The sequence below is a fragment of the Helianthus annuus genome, chromosome 7, assembly GCF_002127325.2.
Source record: "Helianthus annuus cultivar XRQ/B chromosome 7, HanXRQr2.0-SUNRISE, whole genome shotgun sequence".
In the NCBI taxonomy this organism is placed as follows: domain Eukaryota; kingdom Viridiplantae; phylum Streptophyta; class Magnoliopsida; order Asterales; family Asteraceae; genus Helianthus; species Helianthus annuus.
The window spans coordinates 123,062,764-123,088,061 of NC_035439.2; the positions used below are offsets into that span (position 1 = coordinate 123,062,764).

Sequence of the window (25,298 nt, forward strand, 5' to 3'; positions counted from 1 at the left end):
TAAATTTCGGGAATTTATCCCTAAGTTATGAAACGAGCAGTTTAAATTATTAAAGGATCCTGTTTTAAAAAGACTTCCGCTGTCGCTTAAATTAAATACCACGGGATTCCTGTCCCGCGGCTCCTGAAACGGGTAAAACCGGGTCGGGGGCCGTGACACAAACCTTCCGTCTCTATCAGAGATGATTGAGAGAGGCACTCCATGACGTGCAACGATTTCTCTCATGTATATTTCGGCCAACTTGCTTGTGTTATCTTTTTCTCTGATGGGTAAGAAGTGCGCAGATTTCGTTAACCGGTCCACTATTACCCAAACAGTGTCATGACCTTTTGGCGTTCTTGGCAACTTCGTTATGAAATTCATTGAAATCTGTTCCCATTTCCACTTGGGAATCTCAGGTTGTTGCAGAAGTCCTGAAGGCTTCTGGTATTCAACTTTTACCTTGGCGCACGTTAAACACTTGCTAACATAAACAGCAACATCGCCTTTCATCCTAGGCCACCAATAATAATCCTTAAGATCTTGGTACATCTTATCCGCTCCTGGGTGGATAGAGTACCGTGATTTGTGAGCTTCATCAAAAATAACTTTTCTCAAACCACCAAACAGAGGAACCCAAATCCGTTTCATGAAACATAACGTTCCTTCCTCGTTTGGTTCTAATTGCTTCTCCATTCCACGGAGATATTCCTCTTCAATGTTCCTTTCCTTAAGAGCCTCTTTCTGCGCGGCACGAATACGCAAGGAAAGATCTATCTGGATAATCATTTCTAAAGCCCTAACCCTTATGGGCTTGATCCTTTCTTTTCGACTTAGGGCGTCGGCGACCACATTCGCCTTCCCTGGATGATACTTGATCTCGCAGTCGTAATCGTTCAACAATTCAACCCAGCGTCTTTGTCTCATATTTAGCTCCTTCTGGTCGAATATGTGTTGTAGGCTCTTATGATCCGTGAAGATTGTACACTTTGTACCATATAAATAATGTCTCCAAATCTTCAACGCAAATACCACTGCGCCTAGCTCTAAATCATGTGTGGTATAATTCTTTTCATGAATTTTCAACTGGCGTGACGCGTAAGCTATGACTTTCTGGCGTTGCATCAACACGCAACCCAAACCTTGACGCGAAGCGTCACAATATACCATGAAATCATCAGTTCCCTCTGGTAGCGATAAGATCGGCGCATTGCAAAGCTTGTCTTTCAATAACTGAAACGCTTCTTCCTGTTTGATTCCCCAATCAAACTTCTTATTCTTCTGCGTGAGGAAGGTCAATGGTTGAGCGATCTTTGAAAAATCCTCAATAAACCTTCGATAGTACCCAGCCAAACCTAAGAATTGTCGAATCTCGGTTGGCGTTTTTGGGGTCTCCAAATTCTTTATTGCTTCGATCTTTGTGGGATCCACATGGATTCCGTCCCCATTAACCACATGTCCAAGAAATTGGACTTCGCGTAACCAAAATTCGCACTTCGAGAATTTGGCATACAGCTTTTCCTTCTTAAGTAACTCCAAGATAGCTCTCAAATGCTGTTCGTGCTCAGCCTTCATCTTCGAATAGATCAAGATATCGTCAATGAACACAATCACAAACTTGTCGAGATAGGCTTACAAACTCTGTTCATCAAATCCATAAAAACAGATGGCGTGTTTGTCAACCCAAACGGCATTACCAGAAACACGTATTGTCCATAACGAGTTCTTAAAGTGGTCTTAGGAATACTTTCCTCTTGTATTCTCAGTTGACGGTATCTAGATCGAAGATCGATCTTTGAATAAAAGCTTGAACCTTGCAGCTGGTCAAATAGATCATCAATCCTTGGCAGAGGATACCTATTCTTGATAGTCAACTTGTTCAACTCCCGGTAGTCAATACACATACGAAAACTACCGTCTTTCTTCTTGACAAACAGAACTAGAGTTCCACAAGGTGAGAAGCTTGGTCTGATGAATCCTTTGTCTAGTAGCTCCTGGAGTTGTGTGGACAACTCCTGCTCTGAAGGGGCAAGTCGATAAGGTGCTTTAGCCACAGGCGCGGCGCCTGGAACTAAGTCAATGTGGAACTCCACTTGCCTTTGGGGTGGCAATCCTGGCAAGTCTTCTGGAAAGACTTCAGGATATTCCTTCACGATAGGGATGTCTTCGATCTTTGGCTCAGCAGCTTTCTTATCCACGATGTGTGCCAAGAAGGCAACACATCCCTTCTGTAAACACTTTCGGGCTTTCAGGCAGCTGATGATTCTCAAAGGCGTATCACGCTTTTCCCCGTGAACCACGATCGTTTCTCCATCTTCTGTTGGGATGCGAATGATCTTTTCGTGACAAACAATCTCAGCCTTGTTGCTCGATAACCAATCCATCCCTACTACTACGTCGAAGCTTCCCAACTTGACTGGTAGTAGATCCAAAGTGAACTCACGCTCTCCCAACTCGATTACACAACCTCTGACAACTTCATTTGCTTCAACTAGCTTTCCATTAGCCAGTTCAATTGAGTATGAGTTATCTAATTTACTAGCAGCTAACCCAAGCATATTCTTAAATTCTAATGACACGAAGCTATAATCGGCACCAGTATCAAACAAAACGGATGCAAAGCGTTGATTTATAGGGAACGTACCAGTAACAACATTGGGATCCTGGCGCGCTTCCCTCGCCTCGATGTTAAAGGCTCTTCCCCGTGCTTGGTTCAATCCTGGGCATTCCTTCTTAAAATGCCCAATGTCACCGCAGTTAAAACAACCCAGTTTTTGCACATTACCACCTCCGTTCCCAGCTTGAGTGTTGTTTTGATTTCGATTCACATTACCAGCTTGATTCGCGATGTTCCCTCGGTTTCCATTGCCTCCATTATTCCCTTGCGGACGATTTGCATTACCACCACGGTTGTTATTCCTATTACCAAAACCTCCTTGGCTACCCCGGCCAGCATTAACCCAGCAAGTATCCTTCAAGTGGCCAACTTTCCCACAAACTTCACACATTTTTGGCCCACACCGGCCAGAATGATGACGCTGGCAGGTGTTACACTTGGGTTGTGTACCTATATAACCCTTCCCTTTCTTCTCAACACCGGTTGCAGCCTTCGCCGGTGTGCTTGATTCTCCTTTCTTGCCAATACTGCTTGTACCCTGCTTTAAGTTCGAGAATTTCCTTTTGTTCTCGCCAGACGACTCTACGTGAGTCTCCTTCTTCTTCTGCTCAACATTCGAAAACTTGTTTAAGCGAATGGCTTCCTCAGTAAGAGCCACGCTCAGATCGATGGCTTCTGTGATTGTCGCAGGCTTGGAATTGGTAACCATACTCATGATCTGAGGTGCTAAACCCCAAATAAAGCGCTCGATATGTTTGAACTCTGGTGTAACCATATAAGGCACCACATGAGACAAATCGTTGAATCTTTGAACATACTCCGCAATTTTGGGACATTCCATTTTCAAGTGCCAGAATTCCGTTTCCAGCTTCTGAATCTCCGCACGTGAGCAGTACTTTCTTCGCATGAGCTCCTTCAGCTCATTCCATGTCATCGCATAAGCAGCGGCTTCACCAAGAGTTTGTACTTGTAAGTTCCACCAAGATAGGGCTCCATCCAGAAATAGCCCAGAAATGTAGGTCACTTGTTGTTCGGGAGCACATTTGCTAATTCGAAGAACAGACTTAATCTTTTCAGCCCATCTTACAAAAGCAACAGCACCTCCGGTGCCGTCGAAGTTCACGGGCTTGCAGTCGAGGAACTGCTTGTAAGTGCACCCTGCACATACGTTAGAATATACAAATGGTATTAGCGGATGTGCTAAAAATATCCAAATGTATCGTAGTATGTCTCAAATGACTTAACATTACCATTAGGTGGATTGTTATTGTCGTTGTTGTTCGAGTTGCTTCCGCTGGTTCCTCCTTGTGAGGCTGCATACTGTGCTATGGCGACAACAATGATTTGTTGGAGTTCTGCCTCGTTGGTAGGCATGCGTGGACCACGTCTCGGTGGCATCTTCTAAAGGATGTTTTACGTTGGTCAGGTCGTAGTAAGTAAAAGACATACGTATGTAACAGAAATATCAAACACATAACATCTCATGTTACAAATAAGCCAAACACATAACATCACATGTTATAAAATATAAACAATCAATCCAACATCACGTATAATGAGAATACTGTGATTGCGCTATCATAAATCAAGACCACAATGTATTGTTTACAAGTTCATAGTTGTATCATACATCATCAATGACTAAGGGCCACATCGCCCTAGCCCAAACTATCTAATCAGTGACAACAACAACCAATATACAAAACATCAAAAATCATAATCATCCAAAATGCGGTCTCCAAAAAGCTGTATAATCTGCACAATCGCGGTCCTCTCATCAAAAGTCTACCTGCGTCGAATCAAAAGGCCTAAGCTGATGGCGGCGGAGGAGGGGGGAAAAACGAGAAAAGAGTAAACGTCGCATATGCAACCAGTCCTCCTCCATAGCACGATGAGCGCGCATCAAGTATGCTATCTGCTGCTCAGGAGTCCAAAAGCGAGCGACAGAATCGGGGGACAGTGGACGTGGAGGGTGTGATACTGCAGGTGGGGTCTGGCAATGGCAGGATGGTCGCTGAGCTCTCTCCAGCTCCCGTATGCGACGGGTCAGCGCCTCCTGCTGTATCATGAAAGATATGAGAATATCCTCCATAGAATACCCCACGTGGTATGGGTGATACGGATCAGACGGTGGCATAATGGGGGGCGTAGTCCAGAGGAATGGCTCACTAGGTGGGGTGAAGGATGGTGCAGTAGGCGGTGCAGCAGTGGGAACCAAAGTGGGATGAGAAATCTGGGGCACAAACTGGTCTCCTCCTAACACGAAAGGTGTATGACCAAATGGCTGTCGTGATGAACCCTCTCTAGGACGTGGTGGAGGTATGTCCTGAAGAAACGTGATAGGTAAGTCAGTGCAGCGAGCATCTGTGGTGTGTGTGGGAAGCAAAGGAGCATCAATGGAAGCTGAAACAGGGACTGAAACGGGGGCTACGGGTGGTGTAACTGGTATCACGAAAGGTGGGTAATCATCGTCATCATCTATCCACCCGTTGCGGGTGTGAGCGTATCGTGGATCAATATGGGTCGCAAAAGGTGCCCGGTCGAACAGTACCGGTACTGGATCAGGAAGTGGTGTAACAACAGGATCCTCTAACAAAAGTGGAGCATCAACATGAGCATTAGCAACGTGATCATCCACCAACGGTGGAGCAATAACAGGATGATCGTCAACAGGTATATCATCAACAAAAGGAGCAAAAGCAGGTGCATCGGCATGAATAGGGTCATGCTCTAATGCGGGGTCAGGAGCAACGACTGGCTCAGGGGCCACAGCAGGCTCTGGATCAACAAACTCCATGTCAAAATCAGCTGGATCAGCAAACAAAGGATCGACAGGGGCTACAGGATCCTCCAGGGGCTGGTCTAAGTGTATGAACTCAATATCATGGTCAGGATCAAAACCAGGTGGAAAAACAGGATCTGGATCATCATCAACGTCGTGATCAAACTCGAAGCTGTGTGCGGGAGCAGGCGCAGCTGATGACGCCATGTCAGGGTCAGCGTCGTGTGAGTGGTGCTGCACTCCCTGCGTGTGCGAAGGTGCGGACGCCACAGACTCAAAGGAGTCTGGAACAGGTGAATGAACAGGAACCTCCTCTGCAGGAGCGTCAGAATTGAGTAGGATATCATCAGCAGCAACAGGGACCTCACCCTCAAGGTCATCCTCAAGTGGGTCCTCCTCAAACAAATCGACGTCATCGTCGGAAACAATATCGAGGGGCATATCAACAACCGGATACGCAGCAAGGGGTACCGGAGCAGGGATCACCGCGAGTGGCAAATCCCTAGCGAGATGGTCATCAGCAGGCTCAGCTACGACGTCAGGCAGCGCAAAGGGTTGGAAGTCGTCATCGTCTGTGCTGGTAGTATCGGAAGTGTGGACCTCGTGCTCCGATGAAACTCTGTCATCTGATACTATCGCCATGGGATCTGTAGTGTCTGAAACTCCAGTATCTGATGAAGGCATGATGTCTGTAACACAAATACACATATGCACAAACAATCAATCATATAATCAAATAATCATGTTAGTCACCAATAAGCAAGCAAACATTTCTTCCTAGTCCCACTAGACTATCCTCCCAGCCTCTCAGACTGATCCTCCTAGTCTCCCAGACTACCCTCCCAGCCTCTCAGACTGAACCTCCTAGTCTCCCAGACTACCCTCCCAGCCTCTCAGACTGAACTTCCTAGTCTCTCAGACTACCTCCCTGGCCTCTCAGACCAGAACCTCCCCAATCTTAAAGATTGGCCCCTCAGTCTATATGACTGAACCTCCCCAATCTCACAGATTGGCCCTTCAGTCTACATGACTGAATCCCTGGTCTCCCTGACCAACCTCCCAGTCGATAAGACTAAATCATAATTTGGAAAAAGTGTTAATACTTTTTGTTTGTAAAAACATTTTGTATCCTGGATCTGGACGTAATGTATGCAATGTAAAAATGTTTTCGTGAGAGCCCTAGTGATCATAGTCTAGACTCGAGGAGGAATCCTAGTTCGCTATGATCAAAGCTCTGATCCCAAGCTGTCACACCCTGGCTTTGCGGAAGCGTGCGTTTATTTGGTGTGACTTCTTAATACCATAGCTTAATCACAACAAAGCTATATGAAAGTAAAACCATGATGATCATCCATTACTTCAAGTTTTAAAAATAAAATACGACAACATTGTTTTAAGAGTTGACAGATGCAACGAGTTTACAACACAACAAAATAAAAACATTGTTCATAAGACACAACCACAACATGAAATAAACACAGTTTAAGACTTGTGACTCGTCCAGGCAAGAGCCACAACCCCTAAACTTGGATGACCTCATTCTCCTACGCAGCATGAAGACATAACATACCTCGCCAGATCCCTAATTCCCTGAAAAACATGTAATTTAAAAAAAATCAACAAAAGTTGAGCGAGTTCATGTAAAAGTGAGTATGTAAAAACCTTTGTATATGTTTGTATGAATGAAAAATCCCCCGTATGTAGCAAATAAGGAAAAAGAGATCACCATTGGGTTGCAAAGCCAATGAAATGTGTGAAGTGCTGTAGGAAGACTCAAACCTAGCAGATTTTTGCGTCGGGCTCAAAGTCACCCCGAGGTCCGTACAGTTGGGCCTGGAGTTGGGCTCGCTACACCCAGATAGATCTACCGCTAATGACCCTCGGTCCTACAATGAGGATTAATGGCCTCTAGTTCCAGCCTACCCACTCACATGATCTAAGTAGTAACCCTCCTTACGCTAACCATACCATGTATAAAAGTATCCGTAATCATTGTAACATGTATTTCACCCCGAAGTATAAAAACTGAAAACAGTTAAGAGAAAAGGGGGGACATGAACTCACAGAAGTGCGTCTCGAAATAATCCGTCCCAAAATAACCTGCTGCGTGACGACCTACACGTACTAACTTCTATTAGACGGACGGCCGTGCCTTGGCTTAAGGTTTAACGTTTTTGGGAAATAGTTAGACAACTATTTCGTATTTACACTTCTTAATTATTTTGTAAATATATTCCTTCCCAATGATGGGGGTATAAATACATGTATGTTTTTATAATTCCGAAAATATATTTTTAAGTCTCACTTGAAAAATATATTTTAACTTACTTGTCTAAAATATTCTTACACCAAAAATATACATATTTTTCCCAAAACATTATATTTTACTTCATACAATTCCCGAAATATATATATTTTTCCCAAAAATATTATATTTTATTCCATACAATTTCCAAAATAATACTTTATCAAAATACACATTTAAGAGTATTTTCCGAAAATACATAAGTTACATTTTAAGGTTCGTGTTGTAATAATAATACCGGTGTAACTTAAATATTTATTTGTGAGGGCGTTGGTATTATTTTGGAGTCGTATTTTCATGATATTTCAAGTAATATTATTTTTACTCTAAAAATAATATATCTCTAGTTCACAAATTAATCATAAAGTCACACAAGCGTTATACTATGAAATATATATTCTAAATATATATTTAACAAGTTTTATTTACGAAAATTCACCTCCGAATACTTGGTTACTTTATAATAAAAATCACGGCGAAGTTTGTTTGGAAAAACAAGTTAAAAATATATTTATAAACACTTGTCACAAAAATATTTCTAAGTGTTATTTTCTGGAAAAATTTCACCAGAGTTTCCTCTGTAACTAGAGGTGGCCACGCTTACAAGCGTATCATTTTCTTTTCAAAATTCAACCAAACAATTCACCAATCATCAATATACAATATTAAACATCAAACTTGTCAAAATAAGTCTAAATCGCAAACTCATGAACTTGTAAGTCTTGCAAAAATATGTAGTAATCTTCTAACATATTTAGTGGATCTTGTCATCTTTACAAATAAAATTTATTTCTTGAAAACTTTATTTTTAAAGAACTTGTAGTTTTACATCTTCTAGTCAAAATTTAAGAAAATATTTCTTTGTTAAATATTTTTGTTACACAAGTGTTTACACACTTGCTTTTTCACTAAAATGCTTGTAGTTTGTGTAAGATCCGGGTTTTAAACAAGACTTGCGTCTTTCACTTGGTTCTTCCGAAAAACCGCTTGTAGATCTTTAGATCTACTAGTTCAGAACCTTATTTTACAAGAAAAATTATAGTTACACAAGTTCATGTTTCATGAGTGGAAGGGTTCATCATCTTTCACAACTTTTACACTAACATATTACTAGTTCATGTTCCATGAACATGATCTAGTATGGTTAGATGATGATCCATCCCACTACTAGCATCAAACAACATCAAATATTCACAACAATGCAAGATTTACATGATTTACACCACTAGTTACTCTTTATCCAACTAGTTTATCTAACTTTCAAGACTTTTATTTATGCTCTTTTGTGTTCTTGATTTTTAACCGTTAAATCACTTATTAACCACTTTAAACAAGAACAAGATGGTGTTTAGAGGCACTTACTACTAGCTCGAGGCTAGGGAAGAATCAAGGCGTAAACAAGGTGGATAAAAGAAATATAGAGAGGTTCTTGAGTTTCCGAAAGCACCGAGCCTCCTTGTATGTCACCTTGCACACTTGTATATAAGTAAAATGAGTGAACAAGACTTGAATGGTGGTGAGTTGGTGGTTGATGGTTTTGGCCGAAGACACAAGCAAGGAAGAGAAGAGGGAGTTGGTTTGTTGTGTGATTATGTGAATGAAAGTGATGGTCTTGAATGTAAATTTATAATCCAAGTTTAGTGCTTTAACCAACATATAATATGTCCATTAGATACTAGACAATGTTAATATAATAATCAAAGAAATGAAGGTGTGTCCCCACCCTTGGGGGACCGATCGGATGAGGGGGGAGGGGGGTAAGGGTTGGTTTGTAAAGATATGTTTACTAGTTAGTTGAAATTCAAAGGATTTAGTTAGTGTAATTATGTGTGTTATGTAATATAACGGGTTGTTAGGGTGCTATGTAATATAACCGGTTGTCAAGTAAAGCCTTAAAGTGTCTTTTATAGTGTTTTTAGTGACACAAAAATTCCCGACACTTTGGAAAGTGTTTAGTATTATTTTACCAAGTTTTTGCACTTTACTAGTTAAGTTAAATGCTGAATTTTTGTAATAAGTGCAGAATTTTGTAATTAAAGCATGTTTTAGGCACATCCGGTCACTATAACTATCACCTAGTGACGCAGTTTAACAATCCTCACCTCCCTACACTCTCTACTAGTGTAGTAATCTATTCCCGACTCATACTGGCCTCAGAGACAATGTCTGTCTAGTGCTGGCTATGTCAGCATGTTTACTGGGTTATCCGTTCACTGTGCTAACTGTGTTTTTGTGCATCAAGTTTGTCACTATAGTTTTGTGTGTAATAAAGGAAGTGACAGTACTAAAGTATGATGCATGAATATGCATGTATCAGAAATCAAGAAGCAGTTTAACCACAATTGTAAGCAAGCACAGTAATTAAGCATTAATTAAATATTAATTAATTTGTACGGATACCTGGTTTGGTGAGGGTTGTCACTGGATCTACGTTCAATAGCTCCGGCTACCGCTTCAGCGCTGCAGATCTGTTAAACGAAATCTTCATCTTCTTCAGATGTCGATTGTCGAAGTCGAAATCGTCCTCTTTTGTAGTAGCCTCATTTCCGGTTGGAATCGAAATCTTCATCTTCTTCAGATGTCGATGATGATGAACATGACATTATTAGTTGATGGGTTGAATTGGGCAAATTTGTGGGTTGATTGGTGACTGATTGGTCTTGCGGCGAAACTGCTTTTTGTTATTCAAAGTGGTTGTGATCCTTTGTTGAAACATGAAAAACCGGCTTTCGGTGTCGGTCAGACATCATCGAGAAGAGGGGGAGATTGAGATGTATGTGTTGTTTGGTTGTGTTATTTGGTATGGTTTTTTAAATACAGTGCCACATCAGCATGTGTGTGTATATTGGATCCATCAGCATGCCACATCTGCAAATATTGGCCACGTCGGCAAAAAGAGCTAACCCAGTTAGTGTTTATTTAACGACGGGGTGACACAGCAACCCAAGTGTTAAGTTGGGAGTGGTGTGAGCCAAAGTCAAAGTTGAGAGTGCCAGCAGCCAAATGGCAATAGTTGAGGGTGTTTAAATCCATTAACCCGAAAAGAAATGAGCCCTCGGTATTAAAAAAAAAATAAATAAAAAAAAAAATAAAAAAATAAAAACTGAGCCATGCATGTTCACACCGCTTGCAAGCCAACCGGACCTGCTTTATTAAATCCGAATTCTGATGATAAAATTAACGTTAGTAAGATCATGATCTAATTAGATCTTGATTTGTTGGAATTACTAAATCTTTTCATATTATTTCATTGCATCCCAGGAAACTCAAAATGACATACATCGAGAAATCTACTATTAGGCCACATGATAACGCATAACCACTCCATATAAGGATTATAAGGCCGGACGGGGTGCCCTGTGATAGGAGAATGGTCACGTGTCGAAGACCGTGGAACACCACCACCGGTGATGTTTATAACGCGTTGACATGGCAACGCGTGGCAATGATCACGCGTGAAGATGTTTGTGGTGCTGCACATGTTCGGTTGTTTTTCAATGGCAGATGTTTGTGTGGTGAGTGATGTGCATTTCCACTAAAATTCATCACTAGTGATGGAATAAAGCTCGATGATGTGACAAAACTTGATTGGATGATGTGAGTGATGGAACTCCATCACTAGTGTAGCGCCCCTATCCCCTAATAAGATGGATACCATAGAGACAAGAGTTATGCTATCTTCTATAGATGATCATTTAATGAAACACATGGGATGAACCACAACGGGAAACCATGGATGCATTTTTTTCCATTCTATTATTTTTGTTGTGAACACTGTTTGTTACCAACACTTTACCATAAATTTTTAAAAACATGTAGGATTTATGATCTTAAAAACAATGTGAAGTTGTTATTAAAATGTTGATGCCATTTTTTGCTACGCTAGGTTGTATATCAGTGCTATACATATATTATTGGATGATTTAAGTTTAGAAAGAAAACACGGGTAGATCCTTATAAATGAATAACAACTAGTATTATGTCGCTCTCCTTGCAGCGGGAGGCAAAAAACCATGCAAAGTAGCATCAATGCCACACTACTGTCAGTCACCACCAACACTGAAAAGCTCATAAAACTAAATAAATAAAAAGGAAAAAATAAAACAGAATAAAAAGCAAATATAAAATCGTTGAACCACGCACACCCATTGCGGTTTGTTAATGCGAAAAATTTAGGCTGAAACGTAAAATATAGAAAAATAACTAAGTCGGTCTAGGATCCGCGCGTTGCAACGAACTTGTCAAACGAGAAAAATAGACGAAAAAACTTTGAACCCCACATACACGATGCGGCGTGTTAACTCGTAAAATTTTGAACGAAACGTAAAAAAAACTTGCTAAAATGATGAAAAGTATGGGAGCCAAAGTTGAAAGTAAAAAAATGTAGGAGTTAAATTGCAAAAGATGAAAAACTTTGAGTTAAAAATAAAAAAACTAAAGGGGTTAAATTGCAAAGATAAAATATTTTGGATTAAAAGTGAAATTTTTTTTTGAAATACCCTCTAAATATAAGTTACAACATCATCATGAAGCATATATATGTTGTTAATCTTTCTATACTAATAAATGAAAATCTTTTTGTACACGTGTCACTCTCTGGTGCCTCATCCCTTTTAATAATAGTATTACATATATTAATTTTATACACAAAATATAATATAATATTAATTAATATAGTTAGAGATAAACGTCTAAATTTAAATTTAATTAATAATTATCTATAACAAATATAAATGTATCAAATAATATAATAAGTATAATATTATTTAATATAGTTAGAGATCAAACGTATAATTCAAATTTAATTAATAGTAAATTGCTTTTTAAGTCCCTGTGTTTTAGTGGTTTTAACCACTTGAATCCAAAATAAAAAAGTTTAACACCTTGAGTCTCTAACCGTTTATTCACACCCTCTGTAAAAAATTCAAAAAACCTTTTTTAAGGTTGAGTTCTCTAAGTTCTCACAACTCGTAGAAGTTTTCATTTTCCCCTAACCATATATATTTGTTAAGATAAAATATATTATTTGGATATAAACAATAATTACTAATAAAGTATCAAATCACATGTACAAGTAACGAAAATACTGTTCTTTTGTTTTACTAATTTATCTAAATAAGTCATTTCATTAATAAGGATTATATACAAGTTTATAATTTACATTTTTCGTCATACAACCCGTGTAATACACGGGGTTGTAAGATAGTTTATAATATGGAAATAACATTAAACTACTTTATTTTTAGTCTAGTGGCTTTTTAATTGAACCTAAAAAAACTAATATACATACGGTTTTTGTAAACATATAATCAGCAGTTAAATTGTATGTTACGTAAAACCATAAGAAAAATTTTAAGCCAAATCTTTACTAGTTTAACGTGAGGATAGCGTCAACTCATTTATATGAAAAAGTGTACCATTTTTATTTCAAAATGTAGAAAAAAAATCTAATGTTGTGAGCTTAAGGAGTAAACATGACATTTGTAAATGTTGAGGGGCTTAAAGAGGAAGATGTATAAGAATATGATAGCATATTCACTAACCATTATTCTTTCTTCTTAATACATACTAGTAAATACTACTCGCGTGTCGTGGCATGAATCCGAATGATATTAGCTTCATTTGTTGTGGTATAATAGTGGCGTCCACTATAGCAATCAAAACAGAAAATAAAAATGATATTAACGTATGTTCTTTTACTAAAACTGTACGATTGAATATCGGTACCAATTCTGTTAATACCAATATTGGTATTGGTTTCCGACTTTCCGTCACCGTACCTGTATATTACCGATACTCCTTATATCTTATAATAAAAAATATATATATTTATATCTTATAATAAAAAAAATCTATATCTATACTATATAATAAAAGAAACCATTTTGAGTACATTTGTCATTATATTAGTCCATGTTTTATAGATAAGTATTATTTTAGTTTAATCTTTTCTAATTAATTATAGATAATTCTCCCACTAAATATTATTTAATTTAATTTCTTATGGATATTTATTATTTAGTTTAATGTTCTTCTCATTTATAATATTATTCATTTAACTAATAGAGTAAATTACGATTTTGGCCCCTATGGTTATATCACTTTTACTCTTTTAGCCCAAAAAGAATTTTTAACATCTAAGCCCCCAACGTCTTTTTTTCTAATCTTTTTGGCCCCTAACGTCTTTTTTAACCCGTTTGGCCCCTAACATTTAATGGATGAGGTTAGTGTTAGGGGCCCAAACGGTTAGAAAAAAAAGACGTTGGGGGCTCAGATGTTAAAAAAAAAATTTTGGTTAAAAGGGTAAAAGTGATATACCCACAGGGGCCAAAATCGTAATTTATGTTGGTGCAGTTGTCTGTCGACTACATCTTAGTTCGAGTCTTACGGCAGAGCAGATTGTATAGGAATAGGAAAGTGAGAAAGTTTGTATAGAATTAAAGTGGTTGGACCGCTTATTTGACCTATTAGAGATTAGGATCGCTCTTAAGGCATGATGATGGACCGCTTATGTGGTCATCATAGTGGACCGCTTATGTGGTAGTTATGTGGATCGCTCATATGGACATGTCCATATGAGCGGCCCATAACTTCTATATATAGTAGATCCTAATGAGCGATCCATATAGTTCCAGAGTACGTATGTGTGTGTGAAAAGGCGAAGCTCTGTCCGTTTGTCTCCACATTCTTGTAACTTGTTAGCGGATCAATAAAGGAGACAGTTAAATAGTGAAATCAAGCTTTACGAAGACTAATTCAATGAATTCCGCCTCTGAACTAGTCTAAGTGCTCTTCTGATCGACTCATCGGGTTAGCAAACGATCCTACATGTGGTATCAGAGCTCAGGAGGAAGAGTTCTTGCTGTTTAGCTCGATTTTCACTCGATATTCTCACTTCTACACCTTCTTATCTGATTCGAAAAGATTTCACGGTCAAAAATCATTCAAAATCTCAGGGATTGTGCGAAATAGTACTGTGACAAACCCTGGAAAGTTTCAGATCAGAATTCCAAGCCGTTTGGAAGATATCAAGGTTTTTCGGTTCGAAATCGCGAAGGAATCTGGGCTGGTTCGCTGATTTGGATCGCTTTTGGGACAGACCGCTCGAACGGATCGCTTATTTGACACTTGTGAACCGCTCGAACGAACAGTTGGAACCGCTCGAACGAACAGTTGAAACTGCTCATCCGAACAACTTGGAACCGCTCGAACGAACAAGCTCAGACCGCTCGAACGAACAGCTTGGACCGCTAATTCAAACAGTCTGGATCGCTCATACAAACGGTTGAATTCGCTTATTTGGACACAACCGGGCCGCTTATTTGGATTAGTGATTTGAACCGCTTATTGGACAGTTTGTTTGGACCGCTTATTCGACAAACTTGTCTGGACCGCTTATTTGATTGAGTAATCTGGATCGTTCTTTCGGTAGATTGAGTTTCGGTCTGCTCATTCAGTTCGCTGATTTGGACATCCGTTTATCCGAACAGTATTTTTGAAAACATGAAAAGAATTCCGATATTTCCAGATCTCGGAAGTGATGTTGATACGGATGATGAAGAAGAGTATCTTAACAAATGCAGAAAAAGCACTGATCCTGACAGTTTTAATTTTTTCTATGCAGATAAAGTTGAGATGCTGAATCAGAAAAAGATTGCTCGTTTACAGAGAGAGCTTGATGCAGCTAAGTCACTGGCTGATGAAAAGGCAAAAACTGAAGCTGTAGAGAAAGTAGTGGAGAAAATTGTTGAAGTCGAGAAACTCGTGGAAGTTGAAAAAATAGTTGAAAAAGTAATTGAGGTTACTAAGCCTTGCGAGAAGTGCTCCGAATCTTGCAAAGAATGTGATGAGAGAGACAAAAGATTTGCTGAGTTAAAGAAAGCTGAAGGACAGAAAACAGAAAAAGAATCTGTGAAGAATGACTCTTCAAGTTCTGCCTCAGTGTGTTTCAAATGTGACAACTTGAAGACCGAAAATGACAAACTTGTCAAAGATGCGGAGAGTTTGGCACTGGAGATCGAGAAGTTGAGAAATGAGAAACAGACTGATGATAAACAGATTCGTATTCTGAAGGAAAATAGTGAGAAGTTGAAAGCTGATAATGACAAACTGTTGGATGGTTTGAGCAGTTTGACTTCAGAAAACAAAGTTTTGATAGAAAATATAAATGGTTTTGAAAACAAACAGAAATCATCAGAAAATGAAGAATTCTGGATAAAATTGGAAAACAAAAATCTGAAAGCAAATGAATCAAAGCTTCAGGAACAGATAAAAGTTCTGACGAATGAAAAGTCTGTTCTTGAAATTTTGAAAAATGAAAATGAAAATTCAATCAAGTCTCATCTTGAGAGAATATCTAAGCTTGAGGAAGAAGCTAAGAATTCGAGGATCAAGATAGATGAACTTGAAAAGAAGTTGATCGGTTTTGTGACTTCACCTGACAAGATAAATATTCCTTGTCCAAAACCAATCAACTCAGTTCCAATAAGTGACAATGTCACAAACTTTGACACTGTCAAAGTTGAAGATTGTGATGAGACACCTGATGATGAAAATGTTAAAAAAGAAAAACAAAAATTGTTTTTAAATTTAAAAGAAAATTTTCAGAAAACTGTTCTACAATCGACTGAAAAAGGTGAATGTTCTAAACAGAAACCTTTGAAGAAGAAAGTGGAACAGAAACAAAAAGAAAATAAAAGCTCATCAGATCGATCATCCAATCGAAATCAAAAACCACAAAAATTGAAAAATGAAAACTCAAAAAATGTTGATAATAAGTGGTGCAGGTCGGACCACAGTGCGTCAAAGCCAAATCCAGCAAATTGGAGGAGAGAATATCACCAGGCCAAACAATGTTACGACTTAAATGTTTGGTACAACGATGGTGATAGGTACGATAACAGGGTATGCTACAGCTGCGGCTATCAGGGGCATATTGCTGTTAACTACCAGTATTGGAGGTATGAGACCAGAAGGTGCTTTAATTGCAATATCAAAGGTCACATTGCCAGAGATTGCCCGAGGAGATCAAGTGAAAGATTGAGGGCTAAGTCTCAGAAATTGGCAAAAATTCCAGTCAAAGTCAAGCCCCAGGAACAGAAGGTTCTGAAACCTAAAGTTCAAGATAAGTCAAAGCAAGAAAAGAAAGTCAAACTTTCACAGGGGCAGAAAGACAGACTGAGGAAGAAAAGGAAGAAGGCGAGAGAGTATCTCGAGAAGATTTTGTCCTCGGGTTCATCCGTTGGAAAGAATAAAAGTTCTGATGAATCTACTACCTCAGCTGCAACAACAAGCAAAAAGAATTCATCAGATACAAATCTGGGGACAAAAGAGGAGAAGAAAAAGAAGAAAGTGAAGTTTTTACTTCCTGGCAATGAATCTGTTTCTTCGGAAACTAAGGAGCCAAATGTCGGCAATGAATCTGACAAGTCAAAGTCAGACAAGCCACATTCAGGCAATGATTCTGGTATGGTAAAACCAGAGGAGCCGTTGGTTGAGGTAAAAAAGGAGAATTCAGGTTTAGCAATGGATGATGCAAATTTTCCACCATTGTTGAACAAGAATTCAAAATCACCCAAGAACAGTCAGGCTTGGGTGAAACTATTTAAATGAAAAACCTGACTTGCCGGAGGTCCCAAGATTATATCGTGGATCAGGAATCGGCATCTTTCATGTTTGATTAGGATGATTTGAAAGTGTTTAAAATTGTAAAAATTTTACAGGTTGAAGGTCAACGTCGGAGCTTCCAGGTTGGTAAGTGCGAAGCAGGAATCGGCATCCTGATTGGTAAAATGGTGATGTAGATGTAACATTCCTACAAGTGATTATTTTTATGGATTGATTGCAAATGGTAAATCAGGGACATTAAGTTGTACTTGATTTACTATATATGGGTAAAAGAAAACGAGATGAAGAGATAACCCCGAATCTACAAATGATTGTTACACAAACTAATTTTCCGGAAAAACCATTCTGATTAAAACAAACTTAAGTGTTTTGAAATCATTATGGGAAAATAGTTTGTTGTGAGGGGGAGTTCTGATTGTTTATGCCAGGTGGATGGAGAATTGATGTGATTCTCATCATGTTGTCATTTTTGTACAGTTTGTTTCAAATTTTCCCAGAAAATCAAAATTGAGACATATTTTGATTTTAGGGGGAGTAAAATTTTAAAAAAATTAGAAAATTTGAAAATGTCAAAAACATTAAAAATTTAAAAATGAGTTTTGTTGTGAAAAAGAGGAAATGATTGTAAATCAGTGGACTATCACAGTATGCTAAAGAAATGTAATGTAAAATGTGATAAACGGTCTCACTGATGATGTGACGATAGGTTTTTATACATTTAGTAGATTTATTCGGGATATAAACCTAAAATTTCAAACTTGTGAAATTCGTGGGGAACACTACTTGGATATATAGGTAACCCCTGAAATCTCGTTTGAAAGGTCTCATATTCTGATATACTAGGTGTTTATATTCTATGATGTCTGGGGTATTATTCCGGGACTTCTGCTGAACGGTAGTTCTGACCTAGTCCTTGGCTAATACTTTCCGCAAAGTGCTTGAAACACAGCATTATAGCCCTCAGCTGATTAGACAATAAAATTGATGATCAGTTGTTGTAGCTAAAAAGATCCTCTAAAGGGGACCCACTGCTAAGTCGAAACTGATATCTCTCTGCTGAACGGAAGTTCTGACCTGAGATCCCTCAGTTCTCGCATCTTTCCCCTAATTTATGTACAGACATCATTGTAGTGTCCATACCTGTAAGACTGAATATTGGGATTCTGGATACGGGAGTATATTCAAGAGGTGGGACACATGAATTGAACTAAGTTCATAAAATACCTAAATAGTATCCTGAATAGATTGAAAATTGTATGAAAATTTAAGAGGACAATTATATCGTCAATCTACGTGAATCGTTTAGAACTTAAAACGATTAGAAGCTTAACGGTGCTTGTGTTATGTCTCAAAAACTGATATGATCCTCTTACACAAACTCACAAAAATATGTTTGTACTTATTTCATTTTCTGCATTTAAATTTCTGTTTTTGCATTTATGTTTTATATTTTCAAAAATCCAAAAAGATTTTCGACAACTGATGGTGAAGAGCTGAGTTTCAAAATCTCAAAGGCTAAACTTGATGAACGTACAGGTTGGTTAATACGTTTGAAATGTTTAAAATGATTCATTAGGTTGAATCAGAAATTGAAATGTTTCAAATTTGTGAATCAGGGTTTAAGTAAAAAAAAATTATCAATGCTTAGTTGGTTCATTAAATTGAATCACAATTATTGTGATTTGAGAGAGAGTGTTAGATTATGAAGATTTAAAATGCAAAAGTGGTTCATTAACTTGATGACTATAGTTAATGTTAATCAACAGTTTGATCTTCATAATTTTTCTTATATGATTTGCTGATTCATTAAGTTGAATTGCAAATTGTATTAGTTTGTGATAGTGTGGTTAAGTTTTGCAGGTTTCTGATCCTGTTGCTACGGATAGCAGGGAGATAAATCAGAATCAGAGAAGATCATAAACGAAGAAAGCCAGGAGTTGATTTCAATGGTGATAACGAATTCCAGACAGAGATTCCAGCATGATGATAGGGGAAGTCTGATGAAAGTTAGAGCCAGAGAAAAGATCCAGGCATATGATTCCAAGAAGAAATTCTTGAAGAAAATTTGATTCCAGGCAGAGTTCCTGAAGAAGACCGAACAAGAGTGAAGAGCTGAAAATGATTGAAGACTCTCACTGAAGATTCCGTCAACATTCAAGGGGGAGTCTGTTGGTGCAGTTGTCTGTCGACTACATCTTAGTTCGAGTCTTACGGCAGAGCAGATTGTATAGGAATAGGAAAGTGAGAAAGTTTGTATAGAATTAAAGTGGTTGGACCGCTTATTTGACCTATTAGAGATTAGGATCGCTCTTAAGGCATGATGATGGACCGCTTATGTGGTCATCATAGTGGACCGCTTATGTGGTAGTTATGTGGATCGCTCATATGGACATGTCCATATGAGCGGCCCATAACTTCTATATATAGTAGATCCTAATGAGCGATCCATATAGTTCCAGAGTACGTATGTGTGTGTGAAAAGGCGAAGCTCTGTCCGTTTGTCTCCACATTCTTGTAACTTGTTAGCGGATCAATAAAGGAGACAGTTAAATAGTGAAATCAAGCTTTACGAAGACTAATTCAATGAATTCCGCCTCTGAACTAGTCTAAGTGCTCTTCTGATCGACTCATCGGGTTAGCAAACGATCCTACAATTTACTCTAACTAATATTATTTATCATTTATATATTTACGGAGTTGTAAATAATGGGTTAAATTTATTGAGACTTCGTTAACAAATTTTGCTACAGCCAAATAATCTATTTATATCATTCTTAATTTTTATCTATACTATAGTATATAATAAAATATTAATATGTGACACATGTCGTTCATTGCAGGTATTTATTTTATGATTTTCTCGCCTCACTTCCAAACTTATCTTATATTAATTAAATAAATAAATGAATAATGAGCTAATATTAAATTTTATCCTACTTTAAATTTCGAATACCATTCTTCCATTTTTCTAATAAAATATTATCCGAAATTGTAAATTGTTAATTTAAACATTTTAAATAAAACAAATTATTTATCACGAAAACCAAACTTTGTATTAAAATATTAAATATTTTTACTTTCACTATACAAAATTACATTTACTAACTTTTTTATTATTTGGTATATAAAATTACATTTATTTAACTCGTGTAATAAATGAGGTTTTTTAACGATGTATTATTTTATTATTTGGTAAACAATATTAAATTTATTCAACCCGTGTAATACATGTGGTTTTAACGATATAATTTTTTTTATTTGTTATATAAAATTACATTAATTCAACTCGTATTATATGGTTCTTATGTATATAACTTTTTATTATTTAATATATAAAATTATATTTATTCAACTCGTGCAATAAAGGAAGTTTTTAAAGATATAATGTTTTATTATTTAATACATAAATTTATTTACTCAACCCGTGTAATACACGAGGTTATAAGCTAGGTATATATATTTTAAACACACCTTCATTTTCAACAAAATTTATTATATATATATTGATTTTAATATAATCCAAATTATATATACACTTAAAAGGCTATGTCGGTGGGCCAATCCGACATAGCCAGTGTCCACTTATGGTTGGGCAAAAGAATTTTTTGCTTTTAACCCTTAACTTTTTTAGTTTACGTGTTTAGTCCTTCTATTATAACTATCATAATATACATGTTTAGTCCCTCTACTTAATAAAGTTTATTCCTCATTAGTTAACTTTGCTAATATACATGTTTAGTCCCTCTACTTTAACTTTGTTGTCCTTCCTCTCTAGCTTTCCTAATATACATATTTAGTCCCTCAACTTAATAAATTTGATTCCCCATTAGTTTACTTTGCTTATATACATGTTTACGTTATCTACTTTAACTTTGTTGAGATACATATTTAATTACTCTACTTTACTTTTATTTAGTTAAGTATTTCGCCTTGTAGAGTTTTTTTTCTCCCTAACATGATGAACCAAAGTCAATCCAACTGAATAATATTGTTTTCGCTATTGGTATTATCAGAACCAATATTTTTTCTTTTAGTATTTCGTTTATTAGTGTTTTTTATACATACGTAGATGTTTCAATAATCCTTTTCCAATGATTTTATGTTATCTCTTTCGGTTGCTATACCGATTGTCGGTATTATATTGATAATTAAACTCCCGCCGCAACGCGGGCGGTAAATTTCTAGTTAGAGATAAAAACCGAAATAATGAAATTACATTACATTACATTACAAATATGAGTAAAGAGAATCCAGCCATGATATGCTTCATTGTTCATCATATCACTTATATTTTATCCTTGTCATGAATATAGACAAACACACTTATACACATGTACCATGTCAGCCCCAAGTGTTGATCTTTTCCTGGCATAACCTCTTGCATGTCACTTCCTCCTTCATCTTCTTCCACTATAAAATCCTACTTCACAAAACCTATTATTCACCACATCCTACACTACAACCAACAATGGCATCCAAAGCTACTAATTTGCTCTTAGCTTTCTCCCTTCTCTTTGCCACTTGCATTGCCCGCCAACAACAGCAGCAACAGAACCAGTGCCAGATTCAAAACATCCAGGCGCTCGAGCCCATCGAAGTTATCCAAGCTGAAGCCGGTGTCACCGAGATCTGGGACGCCAATGACCAACAGTTCCAGTGTGCCGGTGTCGATTTTATTCGACACCGGATTCAACCTGGTGGCCTTCTCTTGCCTTCCTACGTCAACACCCCTATCTTGGCCTTCATCGAAAGAGGTATATTCAAATATATATGTATTATGTAGATACATATTAATAGGTTGGGTATTCATTTACGGCTTTGAAACAAAAAAAAAATGATTTTATTTTTAACTTCATTTAGTTTTTTTTTTTTTTCATTTCTTTGTGACACATTTTTATTTTTTGCGACTGATTTGAGACCGAATTTAGATGATCACGGGTAAACTTTTTTTCAAGTTATTGCGACAGATTTGGCTACGAAAATTTACTTTTAGCACGTTTAATTTTACTTTTTCCCCACGTATTTGCAACAGAATTGCGACCAAACTGTAAGCTTTCAAACTTCATGAACAGTAGGGGTGCTAAACATGTCGCGTTCGTGGGTTATATTGTGTCATACATATGAACCCGTAATACATATGAACCCGAACACGAACTGTTCGACCCAAATTTTTTATTTTTTAGTGATCATTTATAAACTATTGAAGTTTTTAAATCTTGTCTGTCGTCAATTTATATAGAAAGAAATTAAATAAGTAACATTGGGCTATTGTGTTTCTTTCTGATGTTCACAGGAAGGGGCATTCAGGGGGTTATATTGTCGGGATGTCCGGAAACCTATGAATATTCGCAAGAGCAACAGTTTTCCGGTCAGAGCGAGCGCAGAGGAGAGAGGCTTCCGTTTGATGAGGACCGTCATCAGAAAGTAGAGAACTTAAACGAGGGTGACGTGGTTGCCATCCCCACCGGAACAGCTCACTGGGTTCACAACGACGGCAATGCAGAACTTGTGGTCGTCGTCTTCTTCGACACTCAGAACAATGAGAACCAACTTGATGAATACCAAAGGGTATACATACCTCACATTACACTAACAATTACTTTATCAACTTATTTTTGCAAGGTTTTACTATAAATTTTAGCGCCGTAAATGAACCAAACGAACAAGAACGACGTGTTCGTTTGTTAAAAAATATATATGTTCACGAACAGTTCATAAACACTTATCGAACGAGATTTTATGTTCGTGTTCCTTTGTTAAGGAAATGAACTTGTTCATGTTCGTTTGTGTTTGTGTTTGTTTGTTAATTTTAGGCGACGAACGAAAATGAACGTTGATGAACACAAACACGATTTCTTGAAGAAATCATATAATACAATGACCCTTATTAAGTATATTTTATTCGTCGGGATTTTGAAGTATTTAAATAAAATGTTAAAGTAAAAACATTAATGAACTATCGAACACGTTACCGAACGTTCACGAACATAATAAACGAACACAACCTTTGTTCATGTTTGTTCATTTAACTACACAAACGAAATTTTTTTGTTCGTGTTCGTTTGTTTAATAAACGAACGAACATAAACGAACTTCCTGCCGAACGGGTTACGAATTGTTAGCAAAACTTTTGGTTGGCTTGCAGCCCTAGTAAATTTCCTACTTGGTTCTTATTCATAGTCCCATTATACAAAAATATTAATCTTTCAATTAATTTAAACGTTTTATACTATGTAATGAAAATTATTCTTTTCGTACAACTATAAGAGTATATAAGGCTTAAGGTTTACTACTTAGTGAAAATTATTGTTTTAGCTTATGATTACTAAGAATTACTTATGAACTTTATTTCAGAGATTCTTCCTAGCTGGAAACCCTCAAGCTCAAAGCCAGCAGCAACATCGTCAACAAAGACAATCCCGCCAACAATCTCCTCAAATTACAAGGCAAGGTCGCCCGCAGCAACAGTTCCAGAACAGCGGCAACATCTTCAACGGTTTCACTGTCGACTTGCTAGCACAGTCATTCAACATCGACCAAGAGACGGCCCAGAAGCTTCAAGGACAAAACGACCAGCGAGGCCACATTGTTAATGTCGGACAAGACCTTCAAATAATCCGCCCACCACAAGCGCGGCAAGAACGCCAACAATACCAACACCAACAAGGCAGACGCACTCGCCAAGAACAAGGCAGACGTGGTGGTCGTTCAGGCGGATGGAGCAACGGTGTGGAAGAAACCATTTGCAGTATGAAGTTCAAAGAGAATATTGACAACCCTTCTCATGCGGACTTTGTAAACCCACAAGCAGGACGCATTGCAAACCTCAACAGCTTCAAATTCCCCATTCTGGAGCACCTACAACTCAGCGCAGAGAGAGGCGAACTCCGTCCAAATGCGATCCAATCCCCACACTGGACAATCAATGCGCACAATCTTCTCTATGTAACCGAGGGATCGTTGAGGGTACAGATCGTGAACAACCAAGGAAACTCGGTTTTCGACAATGAGCTTCGTGAGGGACAGGTGGTGGTGATCCCGCAGAACTTTGCGGTGATCAAGAGAGCTGGTGAGCAAGGCAGCAGGTGGGTGTCTTTCAAAACCAATGATAATGCAATGATCGCGAACCTTGCGGGGCGTGTCTCCGCGATCAGCAGCATGCCGGTAGACGTGGTGGCGAATGCATATCAGTTGTCTCGAGAGGATGCTCAGCAGCTTAAGTTTAGCCAGAGGGAGACGGTTTTGTTTGCACCAAGTTTTTCTAGGGGCCAAAGGAAGGCTTCGGCAAGGGAGGGCTTTGGCTTAAGTGAAGTGTTGAGGGTGTTGTTTTAGGGTTTAATGATGAGTGTTGAGAGTGTTGTTTTGGGGTTTAATGAATAAAAGATGTATGAGAGTTGTGTAATATATGCAACATTAATAAAGGTTTAATGTAAGCTTATGCTATTATCTAAACAAAATATTTATGCTATTATCTAAATAAGGCTATACGGTATGGGGATCGGCTTTGGACCGTCCCCATCCGTCGCCGACCATCCGTCGCCGATCCTACTTCCATGCCGCACCCCCAACGTCGGTATTCCCGATCCTACTTCCATGCCGCACCCCCAACGTCGCGTCGTCTCCGTCCAGGACGGAGCAAAACAGTGGGTCCCCTTTCTTTTGTTTGTTTGATCGTTAAATAAAAAAAAAATTAATTTATCATTTTCTTCGCCATTGATGAAGCTTGTTTAAGCTTGTTTAGGAGAGGATCTGATGAAATTTTGGAGAAGATGAGTGAGAGGAAGAGAGAAGATGCCTTCTCTTCAGTTTTGCTTCTTTTAAGAAAGAGACAAACAAAAAGTCAAATTTGGTTAAATTTCACTTGAAGTCCGATTGAATTTTTTTTAGATTAGATTAAAAAAAATGGTTCTCGTTTAAAAGGTGAAAGTTAAAAGGCATTTAAAAAAAAATCTAGTTGTTAAGTCTACGTAATTCTCAAAACGAACCCG

At 37.9% G+C, this 25,298-nt stretch overlaps 1 protein-coding gene across 1 annotated transcript; it reads left to right on the forward strand.

Moving 5' to 3' along the window:
• The first annotated feature begins 21,731 nt into the window (after positions 1-21,731).
• LOC110868415 (11S globulin seed storage protein G3-like) lies at positions 21,732-24,762 on the forward strand. The gene is made up of 3 exons (XM_022117570.2): positions 21,732-22,064; positions 22,604-22,878; positions 23,665-24,762. Exons 1-3 carry the CDS (start codon positions 21,779-21,781, stop codon positions 24,640-24,642), a joined length of 1,539 nt encoding a protein of 512 aa, XP_021973262.1. The 5' UTR covers positions 21,732-21,778; the 3' UTR covers positions 24,643-24,762.
• The last annotated feature ends 536 nt before the right edge of the window (positions 24,763-25,298 follow it).